Source organism: Rhea americana, unplaced genomic scaffold (assembly GCF_003343005.1).
Source record: "Rhea americana isolate MKP2758 unplaced genomic scaffold, rheAme1 scaffold_59, whole genome shotgun sequence".
In the NCBI taxonomy this organism is placed as follows: domain Eukaryota; kingdom Metazoa; phylum Chordata; class Aves; order Rheiformes; family Rheidae; genus Rhea; species Rhea americana.
Window position 1 is genome coordinate 2,285,350 of NW_028186745.1, and position 27,830 is coordinate 2,313,179.

Sequence of the window (27,830 nt, forward strand, 5' to 3'; positions counted from 1 at the left end):
AAAGATATATAGACATGTATACAYGTATGTTACCACCTCCTGCGTTGATTTGTGTGTGCTCTTGGTCTCTCAGATGCATATACACACATGCAAATATATATGTGTGTATGAAATTGGTTAGGATTTCACTCTGTTTACATATGGTATAAGTAATCAAGTAATGATTACTTGTATTTAAGCAACCACACATTTTGGACTCTGGCATTAGTTCCTCCTTAATGGTGATGATGAAGTTTAATGTAGATTTCCCTTGCATTAAGCTGCAACATCTTTCGGACCTCAGCGAATTTGGTGTACGTTAACTGCCCTGAAAGGTTGTTTGTCAAATAGGGGTGGCTGATGGGACGTGCTGTGTTTGACTTCTGCTCTGTGTGCTCCGATTTTCTTGCTGTGGCTTTTGAGAATACGGGGATGGGAGAGCCAGTCTTTCCTTTGGCTCTCTTACTGTAGACATGCAATGAAGGGTGGGTCAGCAAAAGAGAAGGCGAAAGCCAGGCAGACTCCCCCAGAGGGCATTTGGGGTAGGAGCCTATTTCAGGTACTCTGATCAGAGGATCCTCTCTCTGTGGATTACACACCTCRGTTCAACTTACACACCTAAATCTACAGGTGGGAATATTAGCTAATAGTATTCTCCCTATCTGTCATTTGAGCCTCCTGGAGAGTTTAAGACTAGATTAGTTCCAGTTCTTCTTTATTACTCTGACTCTTGCCATGTCTTTTATCAGTAATTAAAATCCTCCTCCTCCTTCTGTTCTGTTCTGTACACTCTTAATATTAGTTTTCATATCATTTGCTATTCTTTCTGAAGCTTTCTTTTTGATGGCTTGGTGTATCTCCTGGGTAGTCTGCTCAAACTGACCACCCATTAAGACTGATTTCACTGCTGCTGAGATAAAAGCTTCTGAAAGTTGGAGGAGTGACAGTGTTTGAGAATAAAGATCTGCAAAGTAAAAGCATTATCTGTATGGGAGATGGTGGCAGCAAATACTGCTCTGCTAAATACATTTGGGACCTTGCCCCAAAGAGAATTCCCATGGATTGAAAGCCCTGGTCATTCTTGAGGTGTAGGTTTCCAAAGGGGATACTGATTAATGATGCTTTTTTTGATGAGTGTTATTTCCTATATTGAAGTAATAAGCAGTGAGGCCAGCACTTCATGYTAAACGCTCTCCAGAAAGAGAAAAATCCCTATTCCAAAGTGACTGCAGTATAAAGAAGACAGATTGCTTGGGGAGAGCATAAATACAGTAATAATATGTGGCTTAACATGTTAGAGTATGGTTTCAAGCATAAGCGTTTCATGATACAGAGATGTATTGACTGGAAACTGGATGTTTCTTAATAGCCCCTTGCATATGAGAGGGCTGTATGTTAATCATTAGATAATGGATGATAATTTTTAAACTATAAATTTTTACTTTAGACTGTAAATTTTTAGACTGTAAACCCTCTGGACGCCAAAGCTTCCTTTATAATTTAGGACTAGGGAATTTCTTTTATCTTTTACTTTTTGGTCTACAGATCAAATAAACATACTGGAGAGAAAAAAAGACTGCCATCTGTACTAACATTCTCTACAATGTCTTTTTGAAGTAAAAGTAGGTTGAGAAACAAAAGTAGCAAATTCTGCCTCTGTGGTTGGTGTTGGACAGACCTTTTTTTCTTGCTGATTTCACAGCAAARTTAGAAGCCCTCTATTTACTTCTGTTATGATAAAGCTGTCAAAAATTTGTTTTTCCTTTGCTGCTGACACACAAATGAATTTTTTTGTAACAAGAAATATTCATTCTATAAAGACCCTGAGCCAATATACCACCAAGGCAAATGAGAACCCACATGCTGAGCATCAACACTTAAAAGATTCACATCCCAATTCTCTCTTCACTTCTGTTTCATARTCCCTGGAGCTAACTAACCAGTTCCTCCCACAAAGATAGATGTGATAGATTTGCAAATACTGGCAAGAGCACAGAGAGAACTTAGGAGCCTAATAGTCAAACTGAGCAGCAGACTTGGATTGCCTTTGTTTATTTTATTTTTTATTTTTTGCTCAACTTTGSCAGGGAGTTAAAAACAGTGTTGAATAAAGACTGAAATTTTTTCTGAAATTATAATCAAAATATTGTATGTCTTAAGTTTATGCAGTAAGCATTTTACCTGATGTTGTTTTGTCAAACAACATGCTCCACTGGGATGTTTAAAAAGTCATAAGAGGTTTGTAAATGTGTTCCATGTGGTATGCTACCTACTTGTTATTTTCTTGTTTCATCTGTTAACAGGCAAGGAGATGCTGTCTGTGTTAGATTATATAAACTGCAGTATGGCGTGCTTATTTTTTGGTGTTTGTATCAGTAAATTATAGTGAGATGGGAGATTTGCTACTCTGTAGAGGTTTTTACATGCAGTTCTCATCTGATTTATTTATTTGGGGACTTGTCTTCCCATATAACTCATTTGGCTAATGCAGTATTTCTTTTTCAGGTTAAAGATTTAATTTTCCATTTGTGGCTGGTTTGGGAGTTTTGTTGTTGTTTTTTGACAGAAATGTCCTGAATTTCAAAGTACCTTTTTCATACTGTATAGGAGGGGAAGAGTTAGATACCTAAAAATAGGATTCACAAGTCCAATCTGAGGTTCAGCCCTTACCTTCTAGTCCTAACCTGCCCCTCTTTTATACTACAAAGACAATAAACTTGGCTGCCAAACTTGGATGTTGAAATCCACTGCTTTTCTAAGGTCACACTGATGTATGCTGAATCTGACCTCCTAAATGGTCCCTAAAAAGGCAGTTTGTAGTTGAGCCTTGTTTTCAAGTTGCTGCTGGCTTCTTTGGATTTTTTTCCAATTTTGCATTACCGTCACACTCTTACCATTACAAAGGAGATATTTTCAACTTTCCCAATACTTGGGTTTTTTAAAAGGACTTCTCAAGTAGTAAAATAAACAGCCTCTGTATAAGTGTTTATTAATAGACACCTGAAAATTACCCTAGAAAACACCGTAAAGAAGGCTATTTCTTTTGATTTAACCCATTGCTGATTGTGGAGGAGGATAGGAAGCATTAAACCAGAGCTGCCAGAAATCATTTTTTTAAAAARAAGACTACATCTTTAATATCATTCTAAAGGTTCCATCCTGCTCGTGACTTCGAAGCTTGCTCCTCGCCCCTGCTGCAGCACAGGCACTGCAATCCCAGAGCGTTGGCCAGCGGTGCTGTAGGTTGCAGCCTGCTACTTACGGCACCTGGAAGGGAGAATCAGACGAGTCACCTCTGACTAATAGCATTTATCAGGTATACCTAATTACTTGATACACATGCACAGTGAGGCTGTGACTTGCTTCTTGTTCTTGAATGAAGAGAACTAGAGCTTTTAATGCTGCTTCAGACAAGAATCCCCAAGTAAAAGTGAATTTGGTGTGTCAGAATCATAGACTCTCTTCCAGCTCACACACCCAGGATGAATACACACCATGCTAGCCAGTAGGGACTGACAGATGTATATAAAACCTTCCTCTTTGCAGTACAGTTGAAGTTTCTCAGCTTAAACCAATGACAGCTGCTGAAAGTAGCCTTCAATTTTTAAGAGCTTCTCGACTTTCTTAACMCCTTCTCCCTCCCAAAAGGAAAATCAGCAAATGCAGTAGGTATGAACACTTACTTTTGTTACTTCCTGCTGTGGCTCAACAAATCTGTTCTCTTTCTCCACTCTGTTCTATGTGGAGCTTCAGTAGCGGGAAGTGAAAATGTTTCTAGGCTGAAAGTTTCAATACTCCTGTGAATGAAGTGGAGACTGCTGAGACACAGGAGTTTTGAACCCTCCCTGCCGGAAGAGGGGAAAAAAACCTGGATTTCCTGCATATGGGAGATTGTTTAACTTGTAAGCCACTGCAAGCATTACCACCAGCCACTTCTTTGAGCCATGATTTAGGAGCAAGAATTGGCTAGCACAGTGCTTCTTGCAGAGCCTGATGCGGGTGTCCTCTGATGGTCCCAAATATATTGTCACAGAGGAGACAGGGAGTCTGTGGATGATGACTAGCGGTAGGTGTGGGACGGACCACAGAACTCTGTCAAGACTAAGGCCCTCCAGTATTATTCAGAAACAGAGCTGCAGAAACCTGGAAAGTTTTGAACAAAAAATGAAATTACTTTGAAAGTTTCAAAGGAGTAACAGTCAGGAGGATCGCAGTTCTGGAATCAGACACCTACTTTCTCGATGACTTCTACTTTTGGTCCTTAAGTGCATTATTGGAACTGGGCTTCAGTTACTGGCGATCCATGTTATCAAGGGTAACGTTAAATATTTTAAAACAGAGGTTTTGCATAATAAGCAGTTCCTTTTCTTAAGGCTCTAGTTTGCTCAGTCTCCTTTTCCCTCAAATAATCAAAATTCTGCTGCCGTCACAGTGTGCTGTGCTCTGCTTCAGATTATTTTCTACATCAGTTCATGACTTGCAGTTCCTGTGGCCTGCAAATTAATCCTTTGGAGTCTGTTGGCATGCACTGTACATCCAGGTTCTCCTGGGTATTAATTTGACTATCAGTGTGGAAAATGCCAGTGGCTGTAACGGTTAGATGTGTGTTAAATTTGAAAACAAACTTACTTAGAGGTATATTATGTACTTCATTCTGTGGTTTTTTCGTATAATCCAGTGATGTACATATAAACTTGTAGTCATCATGACTGGATGTTTCAGTCTTTAAATAATAACAATATATTTTTCAGTTTGTTAGATCTTAAAAAACAAAATACAGTAAAGAAGGAAATCACTGTGTCCTTTCACACAGCTTTTCAAACGAAGCCATGAATTAATAACATGATCCTTTGTGGCCTATGTCTGTCTAAGGGCCATACTATACTATATTTTTTATATATATACAAATATATATGTATTTTATACACACACACACATATATAAAATATATTTATACATACAAAGTAGCCTTCAAAATATCTTTGCAACTCCCCCTCCAAAGTATTACGTGAGAGCTGCTTTTCTTTCCCGTAGAGGCTCGGGAGGCGTGGGGCTGGGGTAGGGCTTGTGCTACCTGTCTGTGGCAGGCAGCCTGGACTGGGGAGTTAGGGAAAGTTCCCGTAGTTAGAAGGAGGCCACAGGACACAATTTATGTGCCATTTTTTGTCTGTTTCTTCTGTGGGTTGTTTTGCGGCTGTGTATAGCAACCGTACCATGCGGCTTTGTTGGGGACGGAAAGGTCAAATGAAAGTCAGTAGCTTTATTACTTTCCTTTTTCTTTCTTTTTCTTTTTTTCTTTTTTCTTTTTTTTTTTAACGCAGCTTCTGGCTTACTGCAACCTGTGTCTGCTAGCACTGATTTGTTAACAATTAGTAAGGAAACATATGAAAGAGCACTATTTTTTCCCGCGTTTAGGGGTGAGGCCGCAATACACYGGGAAAGAACGGATGCCTCTGCCAGAGTTCCTGCTAAATCGGGAGGATCCTCCTTGGGGATCGGCTGGGGGGGGCGGCGTTTGCTGCGGTGGAGGGGGGTGAAATCTGCTTCATAGGGGCTCCCAGGGCAATGGAGTGGAGAGCGGTAAATATATTCACTCCACTCGGTAGGGCTAAATGCTGCTTGGAGAGCTGTAACACATAGCTTAAATCCATTCCACATGCCACCCTGGGAGCAGAGCCTTATATGTAGAGAGCATGGGCTGTCCTATTATGGGAAATCAACTTTGTTTTGAGGGAAGCAGAGTATTGCTTCTGCGCAGGTCCTGGAATTTGAAACATTTCGGGGCCTCCAAAGAGCGCTGGCATTAGTTACCACGTCGGCTCCGCGGGAGTGAGGAGCCCTCGCTTTCCCCGCGCGGGACCCAGACCCCAGGCGCAGTTAACGTAGCCCTGCGCCCGACCACGCTGTGCGCTGCCTTCTCCTCCTCCAAGCGGCTGGGGCTGGTTGGGTCATAGCTGTCATTACGCAGGGACCAGCCTAATTCAGCACGAGCTGCTGGAGCAGCAAAGTTGGGATACGCTTTGCCAAGAAATATTTTGCTGTTGTTTTCTTTTTCTGCTTTTTGTGGAGAGATTTCATGTCTGCTCACACTGTTTGGTATGAGGAAGTGGAAGATTATTGTAAGTATGAACAGACTGACATAATTTATCACAATACTCACTTTGACAGAGCAGTATAGTGCTACGCAGCCCACTAACAGCATGCATTTTAAAGTGTTTACTTTCCAAGTCTAAAAAAGGATACAGCACTGGGGGAAAAACAGAGAGAATTTTTAATGTGTCTTTTGGGGAGGGGGAAATYCTGTACATACAGTTATATATGAAAAATGTAATCCAGAATTGCTACCCATCTTTGCCTTGAATAAAGAAAATACATTTCTTCCTAGGGTCACCACATATTAAGGCGTGGGATTAAGATTTTTTCTTGAGAAGACAGASCAATATATCTGCAAGAAAAACCAGTGTCATTGTTATAATAATTTGGCAACACATCAAAGGATTAATCAGTTGCTTTGAACTTTAATGGCATATGCAGTTTCACTGCCTTATATTAATTTACACAGTAAGAGATCTCTCGTTACTAAACTGTCTGGTAGCAACTGAATGAGGGGGTGTCAGTTTTGCGCAAAGTGAGCAGCAGCTGAGCTCTCCCATGCTCTTCCCAGCAAAGAGCAGGCGCGTTTTCCAGAGTTCTGCTTGTTTGTTCTTTTAAAGCTATTCTTTATCTGCAATAAGAAGAAGAATAGAGGATGTCAAGAAAAAAAAAGAATGAGAGAGCCAAGAATAAAAGAATGAGAGAGAGTTTTAAAATCCATCTACCAAACTCCCAGACAATCTTTCTCCTTCCGCCCCCAACCCAAGCTCCCAGGACAGATTGTGTTGAGAGAAAGAGTGTCAGTATTGTCCTGACTTAATCTATAGTCTCCACCCCCTGTTTTATAATCTATTTTCTGTCTTCCACTTTCAGCTTAATCCTGTGTCTGCACAGTAATAGAATTCCTGGCTTTCTCTTCCTTTTCTGATCACAGAAGCTGGGGGAATACGCACTGTCATTTCCCCCTATCACATAAAATGAACTGCATAGTCACTCACTTATGATGAGCTTCTTGAAAGTAATGCTAGATTTTATTATCTTTGACAGGAAATGAGCTTAAAACAGAAAATTCCAGGTTGCAGGTGTAGTTTTATGCCGTAGTTTATTTCCTTGTTTTAAGACTATATCTAATTCTATTTTCTTGGACAGTAAATAATAATCTTAAATGAAATATAACATTTCCAGATACAGTTTTATGCCACTAAGAGAGATCCTGCAGTGATAGGACCCTTTACTCTTTGAGTACAGTCTGAGAGTTCAAGAAGGAATAGGATAATGACATCACCATCACATACTAAATAATTAGGGGGCAGATTGCTTCATTTCTGAAAATACTGGGGGGACAGGGAAGGAGTGTTTTACTTTTTGTTGGCAAGAGGAAAATGGCTTTCTCTGGAAGAAACTGAGTAGTGCCAAAACTTTTCTGCTGGTGCTCTTTTGAGAGAAATAAGGAGGATTTGCTATCTTCTCTTCTCTATCTACTCACTTCCCAAGATCGCCACAATATTGGCCACTACCTGCTCTTCAGCCTTGGGAAGGAAACTGGGCTGCATGGGGAGCTGCTTGCTAAATAAGGGTGAAAGGAATAAGGGTTGCTTAGCTCCAGAGTTATGATTGCACTATGAAGATAGAGTAGTTGAAAGAAAGAAAAAAATAGCTGCTTCAGAGCTTTTGAAAAATACAAATAGCAAACTAGAGTTRCATGTAACAGATAAATAGCATTCATGACCAGAGCCTTTAAATCACTTGCTAAATTATGTCACGTAACTGTGTTCATATCTAATATGAAAGGGAACTGTCCTAGCGCATCTTGGGAATTATTTAGCTGAACTGATTTTCTCACTTGTATCCTGACTCTTTTAAAGGGCAAGGCATTACTCTCAATACAGTTTTGTATAATATTGTCAAGGTTTTTTATAGTTGTAGTTTGATAAACAAGGAAAGCCCATATCTGCAGTATGTTACAAAGTACATCCAAAATAAAGCTGTCATATTTATCGCTGGTCTTCACTCAGAGCATGTCCCTTCGCCTTCTCATTCCCGTTGCTTGCTTTGCTTCTTTCTTTGTATCAGATGAAAACTTCTTGCTCTGACTTGCTTACATTTGTTTTTATTTTTTAAATCCATCTTTTCGCTTCACTTAAAGTTCCCTTTCAAACTGACTTCCACACCCACCTCTTCCTTTCTGTCTGGTATCTCTCCCCATGCTGCAGCAATAAATGCAGCTTCTCCRTTTCCTGGTTTCTTTCATTTCTACTGAGAACGACCTTTATGAGAACCTGAAGGTGTTCATTCACCACACTGTGCTTTACTTTCTTTCCTGAGCTTTTCTGTGCTTACTTCTGTCCGAGCTGGACTGAAAACTCCTTGGGCAGGAACTGTCTCTTCCAGGTTTCTACAGATACTTTGACAATGACACCTAAATAATAAAGTGAYGGGAAAATCAGATATGCTAGATTTCATTTTGTTTCAGTTAAGATGAGATTACTGTAAACTTTATCTCAGAATCTACCCTCTCTAAAGTATTCAGTGTGATTTGCTGTTTTTCTGATATAACCCTCTTTCTGTGCCCTTAATCTGAAACGGAATCAAATTGTGCTTACAGTTACACACAGGCATTCTCTTTCTCTTCTTGGATTTGCACAAAGTGGTGACTAAAAATAGAATTAATCATAAACCAGAGCCAGTTCAATAAAGAACTAATCCTACCTAAAATTTAGTGGTCACAAGGGGTCTCATACCAGCTATTACGATTTTACCATACTACATCTACATTGGTGTCTTAGCTCAGATCAGGAGTGCATTTCTGAAGTGAATTCCTAGATTTCCCTGCTTGCTGTGTTTTGGTTCACATCCCAGAGCGGTCTTGGGATTGTGATTGTGTCCCTGTTGGATGAAACTGGACTCGAAGATGCACTCCAAGAGGTCAACTAACGCACACAAACTCTTTATGGGTGTTTGGTCTGCAGTGTCAACCTAAAGCTGCTCCAAAGCAAGCCTCGTGAAACGTCTTGTGTGATGCTGGGTTGGCAGCACCAGTTGTTTCGTGTTACAAAACTGCTCCTGCTGAAGCTTGCAACTTGCTATGGCCTAAGACAACTCGAGGAGACCGAAGAAGGATAGCAGCAAATTTCTTCAGATCTTGTATTTGGGGAAAGATCAGCTTTTAAAATCACTCCTTGACCTGTGGAGGAGAATGCATCTTCCTGTCTATCATATTTAGTGAGCGTTCCATAATTCTTGGTCCCCAGGCTGCCCTGATATATTGAACCTGTCTATGGCTCTTTTGAGGACAGTTATTTAGCCGAGGACAACAGTCAAGGAACAGTAGTCAAGCAGCATGTTATGTATGAAACTGATGATCCTGTGAAAATTAATCTACTCACTTTTTTGGATTTTTTTTTTTATATTAGGAAAGATTCAATTATGTAACTAATAGAATATAGTTACTGATCAGATTGAGTTATTTATACCTGAAAAGGTATAAAACTTAAAAAAAAAAAAGGAAAAAAAAAAAAAGTAACCCTATATTGATGATGTGAAATTATTTGAGCCTCTGATTTGTCCAAGGAGTCAAGGAGTTAAGCATTTTTGAAAGATCTCCAGAGGTAACAGGATTAAGTTTATATATTTTTGTCATGGATTACTGTTAGACAAAATTACATTGAGCTGAATTGTGAACCAAGCAGCCTTGATTTGAAAAGGACGACTTGTTGATTTTCACAGTACATTTTCAATTAAATGTTACCCCAAAGCTTAATCATCATTTAAAAGGATAATGATTGTACTGTGTTACAGCTAACCACTGAAAAAGACTTCTCAGTAAATTTAGTGGAACTTTATAGCATCACAGTGTTATCAAGAAGAATGCACTTGTGATAATACCGTATCACTGTCAGGGGAAGCAGAACAGCACTGGGAATTTTAAATAATTGTGCCTTATCAAAGAGTGAGCTTTGTGGAAAGCAAAAATAATGGTTAGCAGACTGTGGCTCTTCAGAATGGTTTGCCAGTTGGGCTATACCAGAGAACACGTTCATTCATCTTTCTAAAGAAAATCACGTAAGGCAAATGTGTTTGTTTTGGTTTTGAGTACATTTTGCAAATAAGATAAAACCTTGTGTTCTAGGTTACTTGTCACATATATAACAAATTGGAAAGTTTTTAAGGATGTGTTTTGAAGGAATGATGTGCTAAATTTTGAGAAAGTCATAATCTTTCTTGGTTCAGATCACAAGTCCTATTTTAATCTATGGGTATTATTTAGAGCATGAAAGTGACAATGTTTGGGAATTTTGCTTGATCCTTGCTATCTGTAATTCTGTATCTTAAAAGTAATCCATCTCTGTAGGACTATTATTTTTTAAAGAATCTATCCTTTACCTTCAACAGAAATAAATGAGCATGACCCTAGTCATAAAAAGAATACAATCATAAGCATTTCCTCATAGAAATCACTACAGAAATACGTTAGTGCTAAGTAGTTTTTTCCTACGGTGTTTTTTTATGAAGTATCTGAATGGTTTGGGAATTCCTTTCTAAAAACAAAAAAATAGAGAGAAAAACATCTGGTATTAGTAACTAAAAACTCTGCAGTGTGTAGAGCTGACCTAAATGGGGACCTAGGCTATCACATTTTGCTTGCCTTGCCTTTGCTGGTAGATTCTGAATGATCACTGGGGACCTACAGGGATTATGAACAGCATGAAACAAGAGAGCGTCATATGAGYGAGAGAGGGTTTTAGTCAGGCTAATCAAATCCATTGTGTATGTTTCTTTGAAGCACTTTTTATTCCTGTGGCTGTCAGTAAAATCTGGGAAAGCTACTAGATGATCTCCAGAGGTCCCTTCCAACCTTACTAATTCTGTGATTCTGTGAAAGCTGTGGGTCTTCAGCCCTTCAAAAATGGCCAGTGGAAAAAAAAAGCAACATCAGTATTTGATATTCTTAATATTACTTAGAAGACAGGCAGCAAGCTACTTTTAATATACGCTTGACAAGGTATTTGACATTTGCCCCCTTGAAGAGTGATTTCTTCCAAAGCATGGACATTATTGTGAAAAATCAGTTAAGCTTATCTCACGTGTTTGACCTTGAGTGCACACTRCCCCACCAAGGAGCCTCCATGTCTCACCACGTGGGTGTTTGCACATTCTAAAATTGGTGAGCGTGTGTGTGTCAATAACGTCTGCACACATGCACATTTGTTTTTAAAGGAAATTATCCACGCGAGAGCCTCTTAATTTTGCGTAGTGTAGGGAATGGAAAGAATTTAAAGGGTGATTGGAATTTGACATTTCTGCCTTTTTATTCTAAAAGATACTTTGATTAAAGTGTTGGAARGCTCAGTTAATGGAGGCGTTGCTGCTATTTCAGATATACAGGGTATGTGATTTGAAGGCGAGCCAAATCACAATGAGACGGAATAACGATGTCCTTGGTTTATTTTTTCCTTGGTGCTTTCAGGTTTTGATTGGATTGTGAACAAGGCGACAGTCTTCTCTCCCAGGAAGCTTTGCCGGTCCTTGGAGGCTGGCTTCGGTTATCAAAGCAGCAGTGTTGTCTTGTGAAGGTCACGGACTACAGGGGCAGAAGAGGGGGAAAAAACAAACGGGGTTGGAGGGAGGGAGAGAAAAAGGAAAAGAAGGACAAAACCAAGTACAAGACTCCTAAGAAACATCTCTGCAGCAGGACCTATTACTACTTTGACCTAGCTAGCACTCTCCTGATGACGCATATGTCAAAAGATTTGTGGAGAACTGCAGGGTCCCTGTCCATCTATCCTTCTGCCTCCCCCCTCCCTCTTGCTTTAGTCACACATACAAGTATTTTCATAGTTCTCTTCGTCTTGTTCTCACATTCATTTTTTTTTTAATTTCAAAGTTTGTCTTTGGAAGAGATTATTCATGAATTATTTCTGGCTAAACAAAGCTCAGAGCTGTTGCTGGGGTGGTGAAAAATTAGTGCAGGCACTCTATTTTTTAAAAAGGTTAATAGTATCGTTATATAGTTAGCATTATTAGGGGTGTTAAAAGAGTGTCTCATGAAGTTCCTGGATGATGGATACTGTAGGCAAGCTGCTAAGTAGCCAGGAACACATTTTGGTTATAAATTGATGATAGRAATAAGTCTGAAGATTTGTGTCCGTTTCTTCAGCAYGGACACTATCTCTAAAGCTGTTAGMGATAAAGCTATCCTGYGTCTTTCATGGGCTTAGGAAGTATGCACCAACTCCCCCAACCCTTTCTGTCAATTTGAAAGCCCTTTGACATGGGGCTGTCTAATCTATCTCAAAGTGGATCAACTACCATGGAAGAAAAATGTGAGGAAATCTGTTTCGGGAGAGAGAGAAAAGGGAAAGGAGATGCTTCTTGCTGCAGAGAGACCAATATGCCAGGATGAGGAGATCACATATTGCCTCTGAGATCCAGAATGTCCACAAATACACYTTTACAATGATCCTGCCCAACTTAAAAGGGGTTCATTAGAACTGAAAAACAGAGAAGATGAAACTGCAAAGGTGCAAATCGGCAGTGATCTGACTTAATTTGTGGATGTGATGCGTGTAGCCATATTGATTTGAATTAAGCTTGTTCTGTTGTATGTTGCTTTCAGTGGAGATTGTTGGCAGCCCAAAATGAATGAACATCTTGTGCAAGATTTCAGGGGAGCAACAATATTTCTTTTTTTATTCATTTCACTTCGTTTTATTTACTGTCAACTTTCTGTTATCATCTGATCTAAAGCATTGTACATACTTAATATTTATTCCCCTCCTATGCCCTGCAAATTGTGTGGAAACTAGAAAGCAGTATGTTTTAACATGAAATTCTAAGGCTGCATTTGTAAGTGCTTGGTAGACCACTGGTTACTCACTCACTAAAAATGTAGAAGATCCAGATTAAAGTGTTTGCTCTGCTTATACTCTGTTTACAGAGGAGAAAGTTTCAGTTGCATCAGACTTTGAATGGAAACCAAAGGTGAAGCCAAGTCACTTTTCACGAAATTGAATTCTTGCTTTCTCGCCAACATTAGAACAATTCCTTTTATAGCAGTCTGCAAAGGACAAATACGTTATATGGTTGATTCTGTCCCTTCAGTTCTTCCTAATAGTTACCAAAAAAAAAAAAAAAAAAAGAAAGAAAAAAAAGAGAGAGAGTTCTGAACATCCTAACATAGGAAGGGCAGAGTATATTCCTTAATATTGTGGAATAAATGGTGACTATCAGGAGCTATTATCTCACAGTAGAACCTGCAACACTTATTGGGACCAAAAGTTCTATAAACATAATAAATCATCACAGATCTTTATTTTAACTTTTTTATCTAATTGTTTAAAGTTCCATAATATCTGTATCCTTTCAACTGAATGATACTGGATGGCTCAGTGATATGAATGTAGATTTAAATAAATTAAATTGCTTTAATCAATCTCTCAATTTTTCTACAGAGCATTGTAAGTTGAATTTGTACTTAATTGTATCAGACTCCCGTACTCAGAGTGAAAGATATCCACAGTGAAGTGGTATTTTCCACAATACCTGAGTAATGTGGAAAGAGCTTCAGAGAATATCTGTTGGAGCTCATTCTTGCCCTGGGTGGGGGGGGGACATCTATTAAATTACTTAGTCTCTCTCTACTTCTTGTTCAAAAAGGACAAGTCTATTCATAATCAATCCAAAAATGCTTCTATTTATAATACGGTTGTTCTCTCTCTCTTTTCAACTGTTACATCTGTATATTTTGAAAACAAACTGAATGATCCTAAATATTCGATTTTTGGTCTTGTAAGGGCAAATTTATTCCTCTTAGGGAATAACCTCTGAATTGTGAAGCACAGATTCTTTCTGATACTGTTGTCACCTCTTTTATTTTCTCTTGTGCTCTGGCACTTTTCTCTGAGTCACGCACATCTTTTGCTCTGCTGTTTTAGCTGCTTTAAATAAGCCGTTTTCTCCTCCAAGAAGGCTTGCTAATTTTCGCATATTACCTTAAGATTACTTAATGCTCATTTTGCAAAGTCTTCCCAGATGTTGAATTGTTTCATTTTTCTCTTGACATGATTCAGGTAAATGTGAAGCAAAGTTGACTTGACCAGTAGTCCTCTTCTTCATAGAACCATAGAATTAATAAGGTTGGAAGGGACCTCCAGAGATCATCTAGTCCAACCTCCCTGCTCAAACTGAAGGAGGACATGATTTGAACTAAGACTTGTTCCAAATGTGGCCAGAATTTTTTTTTTCCCTGAATCTGTCTACAGGAGGCATAAGGGCTTTTCTTTCTTTTTCTTTTTTTCCTTCCCATCTTTCCTAGAAAATTATRATTAAGAAAGTGAAAAAGATCTTAGCCTTAAACAGTGGCCTAGGGATTCAGATTTTCCTAGTGCAATAAGTCAGTCTGTGGAGGGTTTTTTTAACTGAGTAGGAGTTCCTCAGAGGTGTTGTAGTTTTCTTGGAGTGCTTCCAGAAGTTGTTGCCCTGTGTATAAATTGATGAAATTTCACAGAAATCAGTGAGTCAGTGAGGTGGGAAGTCACCTCAACTAGTTCCCTACCCCCCCCTAGATATCAACTATTTCCCCACCCCACCCCTCACTCAGAGCAGGGTCATCTCGAACCAAGCTSTATCCAGTCAGGTTTTGAATGTCAAGGATGGAGACTCCACAACCTCTATGGGCAGCCTATTGCAATGTTTGACCACCATCACAGGTTTTCTTACATTTAAATGGAATTTCTTGTGTTTCAATATGTGCTCATTACCTCTTGCCCAGTCACTGGGCACCGCTGAAAAGAGTCTGGCRCCACCTTCTTTACTCACTGCATCAGGTGAGTAAAGAAACATTTGTAAGGTGCCTCCTCTGAGCCTTCTCTTCTCCATGCTGAACAGTCCCAGCTCTCTCACCCTTCTATGAGGGTTGAATCCCTTGATCATCTTCATGGCATTTCCCTGGACTTGCTCCAGTATGTCCATGTCCCTCTTGTACTGGAGAGCCCAGCACTGGACCCAGCACTCTAGGTGTGTTTTACCAAGGCTGAGTAGAGCGAAGGATCACTTTCCTTGACCTACTGGTGCTCTGCCTAGTGCAGCCTAGGATACCACTAGCAATTTTTGCTGTCAGAGGGCATTGCTGGCGCATGGCAAACTTGTTGTCCACTAGGAATGTCCAGATCAGAGATGTGCAGAGCTGCTTACCAGCAGATCAGCCCACAGCCTGTACTGGTGCATGGAGTTATTCTGCCACAGGTGTGGGACTTTTTGTACCTCTTTTTGCTGAACTTTGTGAGATTCCTGTGGGTCCATTTCTCCAACCTGTTGAGGTTTCTCTGAATGGCAGCAYAGCCCTCTGGTGTCTCAGCCACTCCTCTCAGTTTGTGTGATCTGCAAACTTGCTGAGGGTGCTCTCTCTCCCATCATCTATGTCATTAACGAAGATGTTAAAACATACTGGCCCCAATATCAACCCCTGGAGAACACCATAAGTGACTAGCCTCCAGCTGGACTTCATGCCACTGATCACAGTGCTCTGAGCCCAGCAGTTCAGCCAATTTTCATTCGCCTCTCTGTCATCAGTCTGATACTATAGATAAGGATAYTGTTAGAGACAGTGTTGAAAGCCTAGCTGAAGTTCAGATAAAAAACCTCCACTGCTCTCCCCTCATCTGCCAAGCCAGTCAGTCATCTCATCATGGAAGGCTATCAGATTGGTCACCATGATTTCCCCTTTGTAAATCCATATTGACTTCTCCCAATCACCCTCTTGTCCTTAATATGTTTGGAAATGATTTCCAGAAATATTTACTCCATCACTTTGCTAGCAATCAAGGTGAGGCTGCCCAGCCCATGGCTCCCTGGATCCTCCTTCTTGCCCTCCTTGAAGATAGGGGTGACATTTGCTTTTTCCAGTCCTGAGGAACCTCCCCTGCTTGTCACGACCTTTCACAGATGCTCAAGGTTGTCCTCACAATGACATGGACCAGCTCCCTCCGTGGTTTTATTTGTAAGCAGCTCTCCTGACTACTGTGGARGGGGGCTGGAAACACAGATTTGGGGGTTCTCATGTCACTTTTGATGCCAGGTACAGCCATTTTTTTTCGTGGCAYAATCAATTGCAAGCGTTAGAATTGCTAGCACTTCCCTATACACCCGTATTATAAGTTAGTCACAAACCAATTCAGAGCTACTCTGTAAGGATGTATCCATTTTGAATGCCCTAATCTCTCTGAATATCCTTTTTCTGTAAAGTCCATCTGAATTAATATTGAATGTAGAATGTCTATTATGTGTTTAAAGTCTGCTCAAATTCAAGATACATTAACTAAATTGCACTAGACCTGCTAAGAKTTTCTAAAGTACTTCTTATTCTATATGATCTACAATATACAGCCAAAACCAGTTTGAAATAGAAATGAATGCATCAACAGTTTGCTCTGTAGATATGGTCAAGGAATCTGCAAGCATTAACAGGGTATCAATGGTCAATATGCTGTTCGAAACTCCTGAGGCCAAGATGAGATTCTGGACTTGTAGTCCTACTAGCAAAAAAGTGGTTCTTTCCAGTAGGCAAAGCTGAACACTGAAATTAGGTTGGTAGAAGAGAGCAAGAAAATATTATATGAATAGCGAAGTTGTCATTACTGTAGTCAGGACTGAAATCATATTTGAAAAAGATCAAAAATATTGCTAGAGAGAAGGGAGCTCTAGAGATGGGTTTATGAAGTTTCAAGTGCCTTAAATAATGGTGGTGACAGGTATTAGCTGTTGTGACATTTGTCAAAAGTTCTAGTTATTCTCAAGGATATTGCAGGATTCTTGGCAATGTGATAAGGAAGGTAGAATATTTTTATTTTAATTTTGTATTTTTAATAATTTTAATATTTTTATTTTCATAATTACAGTACTAACTCATTAACAGAGCCAACTCCTGCACCCCTATATCAATTAAAGAACTCTTTTTAAAARGGTATTTATGCAGAAAAAAGGAAAATAACTTCAAGTTGTTTTACTCCAGTATAATTCAGATTTATTCCTAATCTAACTCTCTAAAAGAGTAAGTTAAATTTATGAGTAACTCATTATAATTATTATTTCTATAATATAAMAACTGAAAGTACTATTTGTCAGAAGTCGTATACACGATTTAATAAATCTGTAATATAAATGCAATTTAAATGTAACTGCAGATTAAGCRGTACACTGAAGCCTGACTTCATACGGAGAGACCCTTTTATGGGGCCTTCACTGTTAGAGGTAGCTCATTATCATTTTTAGCAAGCTGAAATGTCAGTGCTGTAAGCWAGTCATAATTGCATCAGAAAATATTTTTTGAGGCATTCCTAAAATGTGAATYCCTCATTTCTGGGACTAGCACAGCTAGTGTATTCCTAAATTGCCTTCTGCAGAGAGCTGTTCTGTCACAAGATCTCTCTGTGCAGGAAGAGGGCTGACAGAAGAGGAGCTAGCTGGCAACTGAATTTAAACACGAGCAGGGCGCCTGCAGCTGCATGCATCTAGACCTGCACTTTATGTGATCATTTATTCATGCATTCAAATYTCATGCTTACAGTAAGGAAATGTATTTACATATTTGCAAAATCAACACAAGAATTTGTCTTGAAGAGAAATGTATTATAGTAGATGATAAAACAGTAAAGGCAACTGTTGCAGACAGCTGAAACTGCTGGAAAAGCAGAAATGGAAGGCTGGATGCCATACCACAGAGTGATGTATGGGGTAGATGGAGGGAAGCAATCGTCCAGAAGGTAGCCAGAGAGGATATGGGGAAAGACTTGAGAGCAGCAGACGTGTGAGGCAGGGAGATGACCTAGGAAACAAACGTGCTTGGCACCCTCAGAGTGATGCCACCGTGGTGCATGTCTTGGAAGGGTCTGCATGAGAACATAAAGAGGAGAAAACCCTAAAGAGGTGCATGTGGCAGTAGCAGATACGCAGGGTTGTTTTAGCAGTCTTTATTCTAATCTACATCTTTATGGTACTGTGTCTTCTCACAGTGGTAGGCAGGTTGGTTCGCAAGGCYTTGCTTCTGGAGAAGCTGGAGAAGCTTTCCAGAAAGGAGTGTGATAACCCTGAGTGAGCAAGCACAGATTTCTCCCTGRGAGTCCTTTGCAGTTCTCCTCCCCTTCCCTCCACCATGGGCCTGTTGTACGTGGTTCAGTGTGTGTCTGTATAGCCTAAATCATCTTGTTCTGGGTCTAGAATAAACTACGTGATGGGCTGGTGAAGCCTGGCAGAAATCACTGCTTGCGCATGAATTGTGTTKGATCTAATCTGTCACAGCCTGTTAATTTAGACCTGACTTGTAATGTGCCTGATTTCTGTCTAGTTTTCACACCTAACAGAGACATCTGTGTTATAGATCATCTGCTTTGGCCTGGTTCATGGCTGCACAGGATTTGGTAAGAACTTGYTTCTTATTACTGAAGCTCAGATGAGAGGCCTCCATAGACTACAATACCAGGAGACATCTTGGGGAGGCCGTTGTGCTTCTTGAGGCCACATTTCTGTGCTTGCCCCGCTGTCACCCTTCTGAGCCTGCTGTGTCCCTGGTGGCTGGAGCCAGTCTGTGTTCTGCATCAGAGGCTGAAAGTCCTGGAGTGAATATTGCCACTGAGATTTGGGCTCAAGCCGCAGCCTAACAGAGCAACATATGTTCGAAACAGAGGCATATTCATTTGAARCTTGACTAAGGAACAAAGGAATGTCACAGTTTTCCAGGGGCCTCATCCTCAGCATTTCTCCCAGGGCTGGTCCCTTTATTCATTGTTGGGATAACAGTGCCCATGCCAAACCACTCAGTCAACTATGTGCTTCTGGATCTATTTTGCTGACTTATTTTTCATGGTTCTCTCTTCACCCCCTTCCTCCCACCAGCCCAGCAACACTGAATTCAGTTTTTACGTAGTTTGAATAAAACAAGTTTGGGGGCATGTTACAGTTCAGCACAAAGAGCTGGTAAAGTTAGAATGGACTTGATTGCCTTGCACAGCCAGTTCAAGGGAGCACTGGCCAAAGATCTGCTCCTCTCAATATCTTCATTGATCCTTCCCTTATTGTCAGGAACTTGAAGTTTTGGAATTAGTAATATGGATTGGTTCTGCCACTGATATTGAATCCTTCTTTTCCTTTTTTTTCAGACAGCTTCCTCATTGCTGCTAAGAGTCTTTGTAGCAGTTACACTGCAAGACTTGTCCCTGAATCCTCAGCAAAAAAAAAAACCAATAATCCCTTTTTAATGTCTAAGAAGATCTTATTTCTTCTCACTGCTTTAGAAAACTAACACCAGAACAGAACAAAACAAAAAAAATACCCTTTCTGAAGCCTTTGTCATCAGCCAACAAACAGGACTTACCATGGATTTTACTGTGAATTTTATTTCCATGGTATCAATAATATTGCCTTTTGATCTGTGAAAATGGCTGTTGTCACCTATAGTACTTTACTATTTATCTCCAAAAAATATAAGTCTCATGCTCTACAGTGAGACTTCTCTGAGCCAAGAAAAATAAGCTAAGTGCTCCCTGTGACACTATGGGAGCATCTGACTGCTTCTGCTCTTGTTCCTCAATATTAGGTCTACAAACATTCCAGTAGTTTCAGCTGTGAGGCAATTTTGTTTTTTTAGTAAAACTCTTCTTCCAAAATCTTGCTCTCTGACTGACTATATCTATTTAATCCCCCCTTGAACCCTCTAAAGTCCTGTATCTTTTCCTTAGGGATCTTCAATTCTCTTACTGTGTTTCCAATCTTCCTTATTTCTGGTTACTTGGATACTGAGGAAACAGGTGATAGAGAAAAATCTATTTTTTTCTTGAGAACTAAATTCACATTCTCAATTGGAGGCACAAAGTGTTTCAATGGTATTAGAAGAAACAAAGCTTGCACTTTCCTGTGTAGTGAAAGCGTTATGTAGTGTATTTTCCTAGTGAAAAGTAGAAGTTCAGTACTGTCTTCACATTACATATAAAATTATTACATTTAGTGTTGTAATATCATGAAATATTGATAAACTCACAAATCTTTTCCCCTGGCCATTTATCATGAAACTTGACTGACTGCAGCTTCTCTGATTTACTAATTCATATGCCTAAGTTGAGTGCAAAGATGCTATGTTCAAGGATTTCTTTTGATAACAACTGTGACTTAAATCATACTGAGTATGTCTTGCTGCTTGCAGAGAGAGTGACCTCCCTGACTGTAGAAGATAACATTATATGTTTCCCCTTAGGTTCTTGCAGCGCTGCGCTGCAGTTCCTTTAAACTCTTGGGAACCCACAAGCCTGCTGTGAACACGATATTAGGGGAATTTGCCAGTCCACCCTTGGATAATGATTATACCATTCAAAGAACAGTGTGCTTAGTATACATGACATAAGTTTAGTTTTTCCAAGATGATAATGTGAAAAAACACCATGCATTAAAGATCTCTTTTGGTTGCCTCAGCATCTCAGCTAGAGTTTGAGAATTAATCAGCCTTTCCWGTCCACTTAAGAGTTTACATACATAGTTTTATTTAGGGTTTTTTATTTAGGATTTACGTTACATAGTTTGAAGAACTATTCCTGGTCAAGTCTTCAAAGATGGCTTTTAGAGGCAAGCAACCAGTTTCTACTTAAAGGCAATGAAGAAATTCTTTTTTGCTTGCTCCTTGATCTGTGTGATTTGGCCCTAGGGTTTCACTAGACTATCCTTTCCTTTGGTCTTTTTCTCTCATATTCATTTACATTTCTGCTATATACATTGATAACACAGAATATTCTAGGCCCTAGATTGCCCAACTGCCTAACAAATGACTCAAAAAGAATTTGTACAATTGATAATTTCCATGGTTTAGGATCTTGAACTTGCTGGGGGATTTCCATAGAGGTCACATGTTTCTCAATAACCAACAGATTGAAAGACGTAGTTGCTAAGTGTGAGTTCACCCTTGTCCTGTTAGCACAAATGTATGTGCTTTGTTCAAAATCTGAGCAAGTACCTCAAGGACTATGCCATGTATGTGGTTTTATTATTATTGCTTAAATGTGCTATTTAATTCAGTTTTTGTGGCTAAAGCTTGACTTTGCCACTGATGGTGTCCCTGATCAATGTTCCAGTTTGCTTCAGGCAACTGCTTTTGAGAACTCAGGTAGCTCTGCATATGTTTAGTAACATAATATACTGTGTATATGCATATAGTTTGTGTTTAAGGAGAAATACTGTGACTACAGGAGGCTCTTGTGCTTTTACTTACTGCTAGGTCCGTAGTTCATATCAAACTGAGAAGAAGCTAAAATCCTTTTATTACAAAAAATGTTGGAACTGTACTGAGTGCAAAACTGTACTATTCCTAATGATGAAAGGTAAAACTACAATATCAATTAGCTGTAACAAGGATAAGGGGACATCTAACTGCTGTCTTCAACTACCTAATAGGTAGGTATGGAGAAAATGGAGTCAAACTCACCTTGGAAATGTACAGGAAAAGGATGAGACAAATTGCCCTAAGGGAAATTATGACAGGACACAAGGAAGAGATTTTTTATTACAAGGGTGGCTTAAGCACTAGAATGGGTTGCCCGGGGAGGTAGTGGATTCTCCTCCCTTGGAGATGATCAAAACTCAGCTGAACATGGCCCTGACCAACCTGATCTGTCTTTGAAGTGGGACCTGTTTTGAGCACTTGTTGGACTAGATGGTGTCTAGAGATCCCATGCATCTCAAAACTATTCTGTATTTCTATATTTGCTTTACAAAGAATATGCTAACCATTTTTAATTTAGAAAATACATAAATCTCTATTGATTTTTTATGGAAACTACTGAAAGGCTAGGTAATACTTTTTAATTTATTTATTTAACAAAAAATTTATTCTTGAAAYTTATTGTTTATTGTTCTATTTTCTACAAGCTGATTTTTTTTCCTTGGGATAAATTTGCCAATCCAACTTTGTGATTGACTTTCTGTATTTTACTGAGACACCATGCTAGCTGGGTGGTTTCTCAGCTTAAAGGTACCAATTTGTAGTCTCCTGTGATCTTTAGAATTGGTTCTCAATGATACATATAAATAGCACATACTCTAACATAAAAATACTTTCTGTACTTAGTAAGGCCATAAAGCAGGAGCCGTGACAACTTTAGGTCTGTATTTTCTAATACCATTTATATCAGAAGGCTCTTTTTTTGTTGCATGGTAATTGTGCTCTAAGCTCTGCGTAGCTGTTTGCCAGTCTGTGGCCCCTGTACAGCCCTACTGAAAAGAGTTTCTACTGCAGAGAGGTAAAACAGATTTGACCTGGATTAACTGGAGCACAGATTCCTAATGAGCCAAGCAGATGAGCTTTCCTGTTTGGCAGAAATGAGAGTTACAATGTTTGCCATGAAAATGTTAGGAGTTACCTTGGTTTTCTCCTAGATAAAAAGACATGACTACTCTAAACCAATATTAAAATTGAGAAATAACTGCTGAGAAGTGTTTCTTCTGTGAAAACTTCATCTTGTGTCATTAAGAATTTCCCAGGGAGACTCCAAAACARGAATTCGGAATGAGATCCCTCCCTATGGCCCTGGCTGGGAACAGTGTCCATCATCTAGCTCKGAGCTGGAGAAAGCCTCCTAAGAACATGGTTGTAACACTTGGATTTAAGTAGGTGGTCTCCAGAAATGCTGATTCAATGAGATTTACATTCTTGGGGCTAGAGCATTGAGATAAGATTCTTGTATCTACTTGTTTGGATATCACTGGAACAGACCCTTCCTCCTCTCTACCTTTAAACTTTGTATTTACAGTTCTCTTAAATGTTTCACATACACTATGTGTTGCATATTTTACCTGTAATTCAAATTCACTGATCGAAGCTTTCACTATTTTAGCCTCTGAGTAGCAGGAAGATGGAATTCATCTGAAAAGTGTGGGCACGTGTCAGGGAAGAGTGGAAGTTTTTGTTCATGCAGAAAGTATTCCCCTTGTACAGAAAGTGGGGAAAGATCACAGAAACTGCTATCAGATTACGCATCAGGCAGTCATTTGTAGAATGCAGCATTAAAAGATCCCGACAGCTCACTGTCCCTGTGCAGAAAAAAAAAGCTTTCTATGTGTAAATGCCTGTTCTCCAGGCTCCTCTGTCCCGGCAGAAAAGAACTGCAGCAGTTTCTGCCCATCGAGCCGTCTGAAAGTGTATCCCTGTGCCATGCCTTAGACAAAAGCTGCACACAGCACGTGGATGCTAAATAAATGATACTCCCAGTGCAGCTCCTTTATCTCCACTTCTTCTACCATTCAGCTTCAGAGGGCTCTTCTGCGGGTTGAAAGTGCTTTAGCAAAGCGTGTGAGGGGTGGGGCAGCCACCACAGACTTGCCGGCTGCTTTAACCCAACTCTGCTGCTTATTTGCACTTGTGCCTTGCAAGATAAACAGAGAAATGTTTATGAAATAGGCTTATGTCTATTCCGAGTAGGCAGAGTTATATACAAAAGCAGGGAAATACACCTGAAAGACTGTTTGTGTTGAGGTGGGCRTTATATGTTAAAGGGACTGGGTTGTTCTGCTTAAATACTAAAAGAGAATGTGTCCTATGTCTGTTACTCAGCATAGAAATTTCTATAAATTCACTGGCAAACTGCAGACTACCCATGAAGACCATGTAACTTACCAGCTGTTCTTCCAAATTCTGCTTTGACCTTTCAGCTATAAAAGGCAATTCCTTGGCGTTTCCAAAGGTACAGTTCATTGCTCTTTGGTTTAGAGTTACAGTGCAGTATAGTAAGTAATGGACTTTATTACCATTACTTTTTTTCTGTTCGTAAAACCATTACACACCTCTGTGACCTTTACAATAAAAAGTGCAAATATGGTTCAGCAAATGTTTCCAGTATTAATTTCTATTATTCAGTCTTGCAAATAAATGAGTCTTAATCCATATGGACTGTATAAAGTCCATTTTATTTCTTTTCCTGTTCCTCTTTCTTTTCCCTTGATAATTTGTCTTAGTTTCTTTTCATCCTACATCCTCCCTTGTTGTTAGTCCTATTCTACTTATTCCTCTACTTATGACTGAACAGAATAGAACAGAATTATCRGTACAATTTAGGATTATTTGATGGAAAAAAAAATGTAAATCACAATAGTTCAATCATGTAAAATTGGTAGGATATTTTCAGCTTTCTGCAGGTCTGAACAACCTATTAAACCTTTCGTTTTGCTTACAAATTTAAAACCTCCAGGATTTTTTTGGTCTTTTTTTTCCTCAGCTAGAGCCTGTTTATTTAAACARGAACCTATTACTAAGCAGCACGCATATATGAAAAGTAACATGTTACCAAATTAATGATGGAAGCAAAAAGAATCACTGAATATTTCCATGGCAAGGAGAACCAAACAATTTGCCCCTCAGAAATGTAATCTTAAAGTAAATATGGTGCTTATTTGTTCTATATGGCTTAGCTTTAGAAAAAAAAAATCCTTTTCCAAGATCATCAAATATCTTACCTCAAAATTATAAGAATTGCAAAAGAGAAGTGCTGCATGGTACTGTACTTTCACACACAAGATTTTATTTCTGCCTTTGGGTGAAGTTACTTCTGAGAATATATAGGTTGGTATTAAAGGCGGGAGCTGGGCATCCATCGCTGTCATGATGTGTATTATTTTTGCAGTTTCTTTTGTCCTGAAGGGAAAAAAAGGGTGATTTTTGCGACMAAATGAGATGGCATTTGAAATCAACACTTCATAGGTTATTTTTTATTATTTTGTTCRACTGAGATCTTGAGTATTTTGACCAACCACAATTAGAATTGCAGTCTGAATACCAATGGTTTGTCAATTAACTCTTGCTAAGACACAAAGTTTTTTGCACTCTATAGATTTCCTGCGCTAGAGTAGATGGATATAATTCATTTGACTTTAATTGAGGATCCACCCCAGGATTTGATCTCTTTTTAGAACTTGTCTAACTTCTCCCTTTATGGCCAACAATGTAGTACTAAATTTCTGCTAGCTGAATACATGCACTATATATAAGAAATAACTAATGACCTTTAAATAGTTACTAGTGGGCAATTTTTAACTTGTTATAATAGTTTCAAACTATCTGGATATATTGGCTTCACTGCAGTGTGAAGCACATTAACATTCCAGAGCCCACAAGGACATTTACTATGAATTGCCGCAGTGTTTTCCTCTGTAGTAGCTTTTAAGCCTTTCATGTAGTAGTTGAATTCGAATCTGACTTACTATACAATGATATACTCTATGAATACAATACAATACTATATGAATACAATTGAGGAAAGGCATCAGCAGGAGACCATAAATTTAAGCCTAATGCAAAAGTAACTTCTATTTTATTTTTTGTTAGTCTACTTATAGCARTATTGACCAAAGAGCAAAGGTTTCATTTTGTAAAAGGGTTTCATTTTATTTTTTTCATTGTGTATTTCAATTTCAATTTGGATTTCAAATGCTCTGCAGCTCTCAAAAAAGAATTTGATTTCACTAGCCAAGACACTGCATGTTGGAGGACGATTGACAAATTTTGCTTGAAGTGACTGCTGATGTAAGAATCACAGCTGAAGTTGAAACTGAAAYAAATTATATTTAACAGTAACAACAGTGATTGTTAAAGATTAATATTTGTGGTAGAACAAAAACAGTGGATATTTAGGAGCCTGTGTATCAGCACCTGAATTGATCGGTAAGCCATCCTTTCTAATGGACGTGTCTGTGACACAGTGCAGGCATAACCTCTCCTCTCTGTCACCCACATMAAGCAGGAGTTCCTGCTAACCCTTGACTGCCTTTAGACATTCAGGAGATGGCTGTACCTAGAATGTATAACCTTGGTCAGGAATGGGAAAAGACCCTCCAGTAGGAGTTTTTGCAGGAATTGAGACTAAACTAGGTCTGATTTATTATGTCGGTTATTGGTGGTTGGTTCTGGTGGTACTTCAGAATAGTCTCTTTGGTAGAAAGCATGATGCTCAGTAAATTAGACAGAATTCAGATCATTTCAAAATGGCCCAGTACACTTGAGGCTGGGCTCTCAGTGATCACTGAAGGTATTGAAATGTCCTTTCTCTTCTTGGGGGCAGTCATTTCTTTGGAGTGCTGTCTCTGTGACAAAGCACTGTCATTTACCATGTCCTAGTGTACTGTGCACTGCCGTGAAGAGATTCCCTGCACGTTCGCTCCCATTGCCCCTACCTAGTGCCATCATGTTACCTACTATCTGTATTAATTTTGGGTTTCTATTGCCTACYTGTTCAGTCTAAGGGTGTATATTTCTCTTAAACATTAAAGAAGACTGCTATTTATGATTGTAAGGTAAATGTTTGTTAAAGCAAGTGACTCTTAAAATATATTTTTGCACAAAAAATATTGTGTGGACTGCTGAAAAAAGTTCATGACCAACGTGAAGAGAACGTTTCTGTCTGAATGGTTCCTGGTTTGTGATCTCACCTTAATTATGCTAAACCTATTTTATGTGATATCTCTACCTTTATTTTGCTTCTGTTTCTTTACTGAACGTTGAGAAATGAGTGTAAACTGTAGCAAACTTTTCAAAAATAATCTCTAAATCAGAAAATATGCTTGGAAACTGTGTATTTTACTGTATTTCTTTGTGTACACTGACTTTGCAGTATGCAGGTGAAGTCTGTGTTCCTGCTGCTCGGACCGTCCACATTAGTCTTGGTGAGAAGCACCATGACGTCTGTGTGAGTTACTGCTGTAAGAGTGGTGCATGTCACAGTGCTTCTGGCCCGGAGAGGCAGAAACTGCAGTAACCTCGTAGTCAAAACTGTAGCAGTATCAGGACTGTGAGCAGAAAAGGAAAGCATCCTGCTCAAAGACATGATTTGAACAAACGCAGAGAGTTTGGGAGTTAGTCTGAGCTTCAACGTACAGTTGTAACAGCACTTCAGTTTTAACTTGGGCTTTTCTTGAGCAGATTGCCAAGCCGTGTGAATTGCATGAACTGTTACTGCTGTTTTGTGATGTGTAAAGGTAGGCACAAAGATCAGAAATAATATCCTTGTCCCCTGCGACCGAGATTAGAATCTGATTCCCTGTTGAAGAAAGATGAGTGCACTAGCAGAGTCATTTAGGTTCAAATAATTATTCCATCTAGCCTTCTCTGTGTTGGTTTTATATTAGAGTGACTTCTTAAAAGCTTTCTGTGCACAGTGGAAAAGAATGAAGTACAGCAATTCTTCTGTATCCCTTTCCAGTCAAAAAGGATGAGTAGAAAAGTGACCTTTTAAAAGTGCAGCACTGAAGAAGTGCATTTTGCATGAACTTTGTTGTTGTTAATAAAGTAGCCCTTCCCTACCGGAGTCCAAGTAGAGCAGATGGCTGTGAGGAGCAGTGCTACACAGCACAAAATTGCACAGAAAACAATGTTTTGATATACACAACTAGAAATACATAGATGGGGTTGTTTTTAACACTAAACGTAGGTTGTTTGTCTGCAGACTGTCAGTTAAAATGTTAACATGAGGTTGTGCATTTGAATCAGCTTTGCAGAAGGCCTTGTAATTTATGGTTAGGTAGAAACTTTGCAAAAATGATATAAGGAAAAGCTTAACAATTTGCATTTAGGGTGAGGTTTTTTAAATTTTTTTATGTGATCCCAGGTCCATCTGGTCCAGTATATCTGATATTGGCCAGACATGGAGGTATGGAGAAATACTTGAACAAAGTGACTGTGTGTGGATAGAGGGGGGACAGAGTGCCTTCTCAGCAAGTTTGCTGATGATACCAAGCTG

At 39.2% G+C, this 27,830-nt stretch overlaps 1 protein-coding gene across 9 annotated transcripts in view; it reads left to right on the top strand.

The window, feature by feature from the left end:
• The first annotated feature begins 5,798 nt into the window (after positions 1-5,798).
• DMD (dystrophin) overlaps positions 5,799-27,830 on the top strand; it is a 1,137,868-nt gene continuing 1,115,836 nt past the window's right edge. For all 9 annotated transcript variants that reach the window (XM_085319436.1, XM_085319439.1, XM_085319437.1 and 6 more), the window contains exon 1: positions 5,799-6,098. In XM_085319436.1, coding sequence (XP_085175562.1) covers positions 6,056-6,098 — 43 coding nt within the window. In that variant the 5' untranslated portion in view covers positions 5,799-6,055. The remainder of the gene's footprint in view (positions 6,099-27,830) is intronic.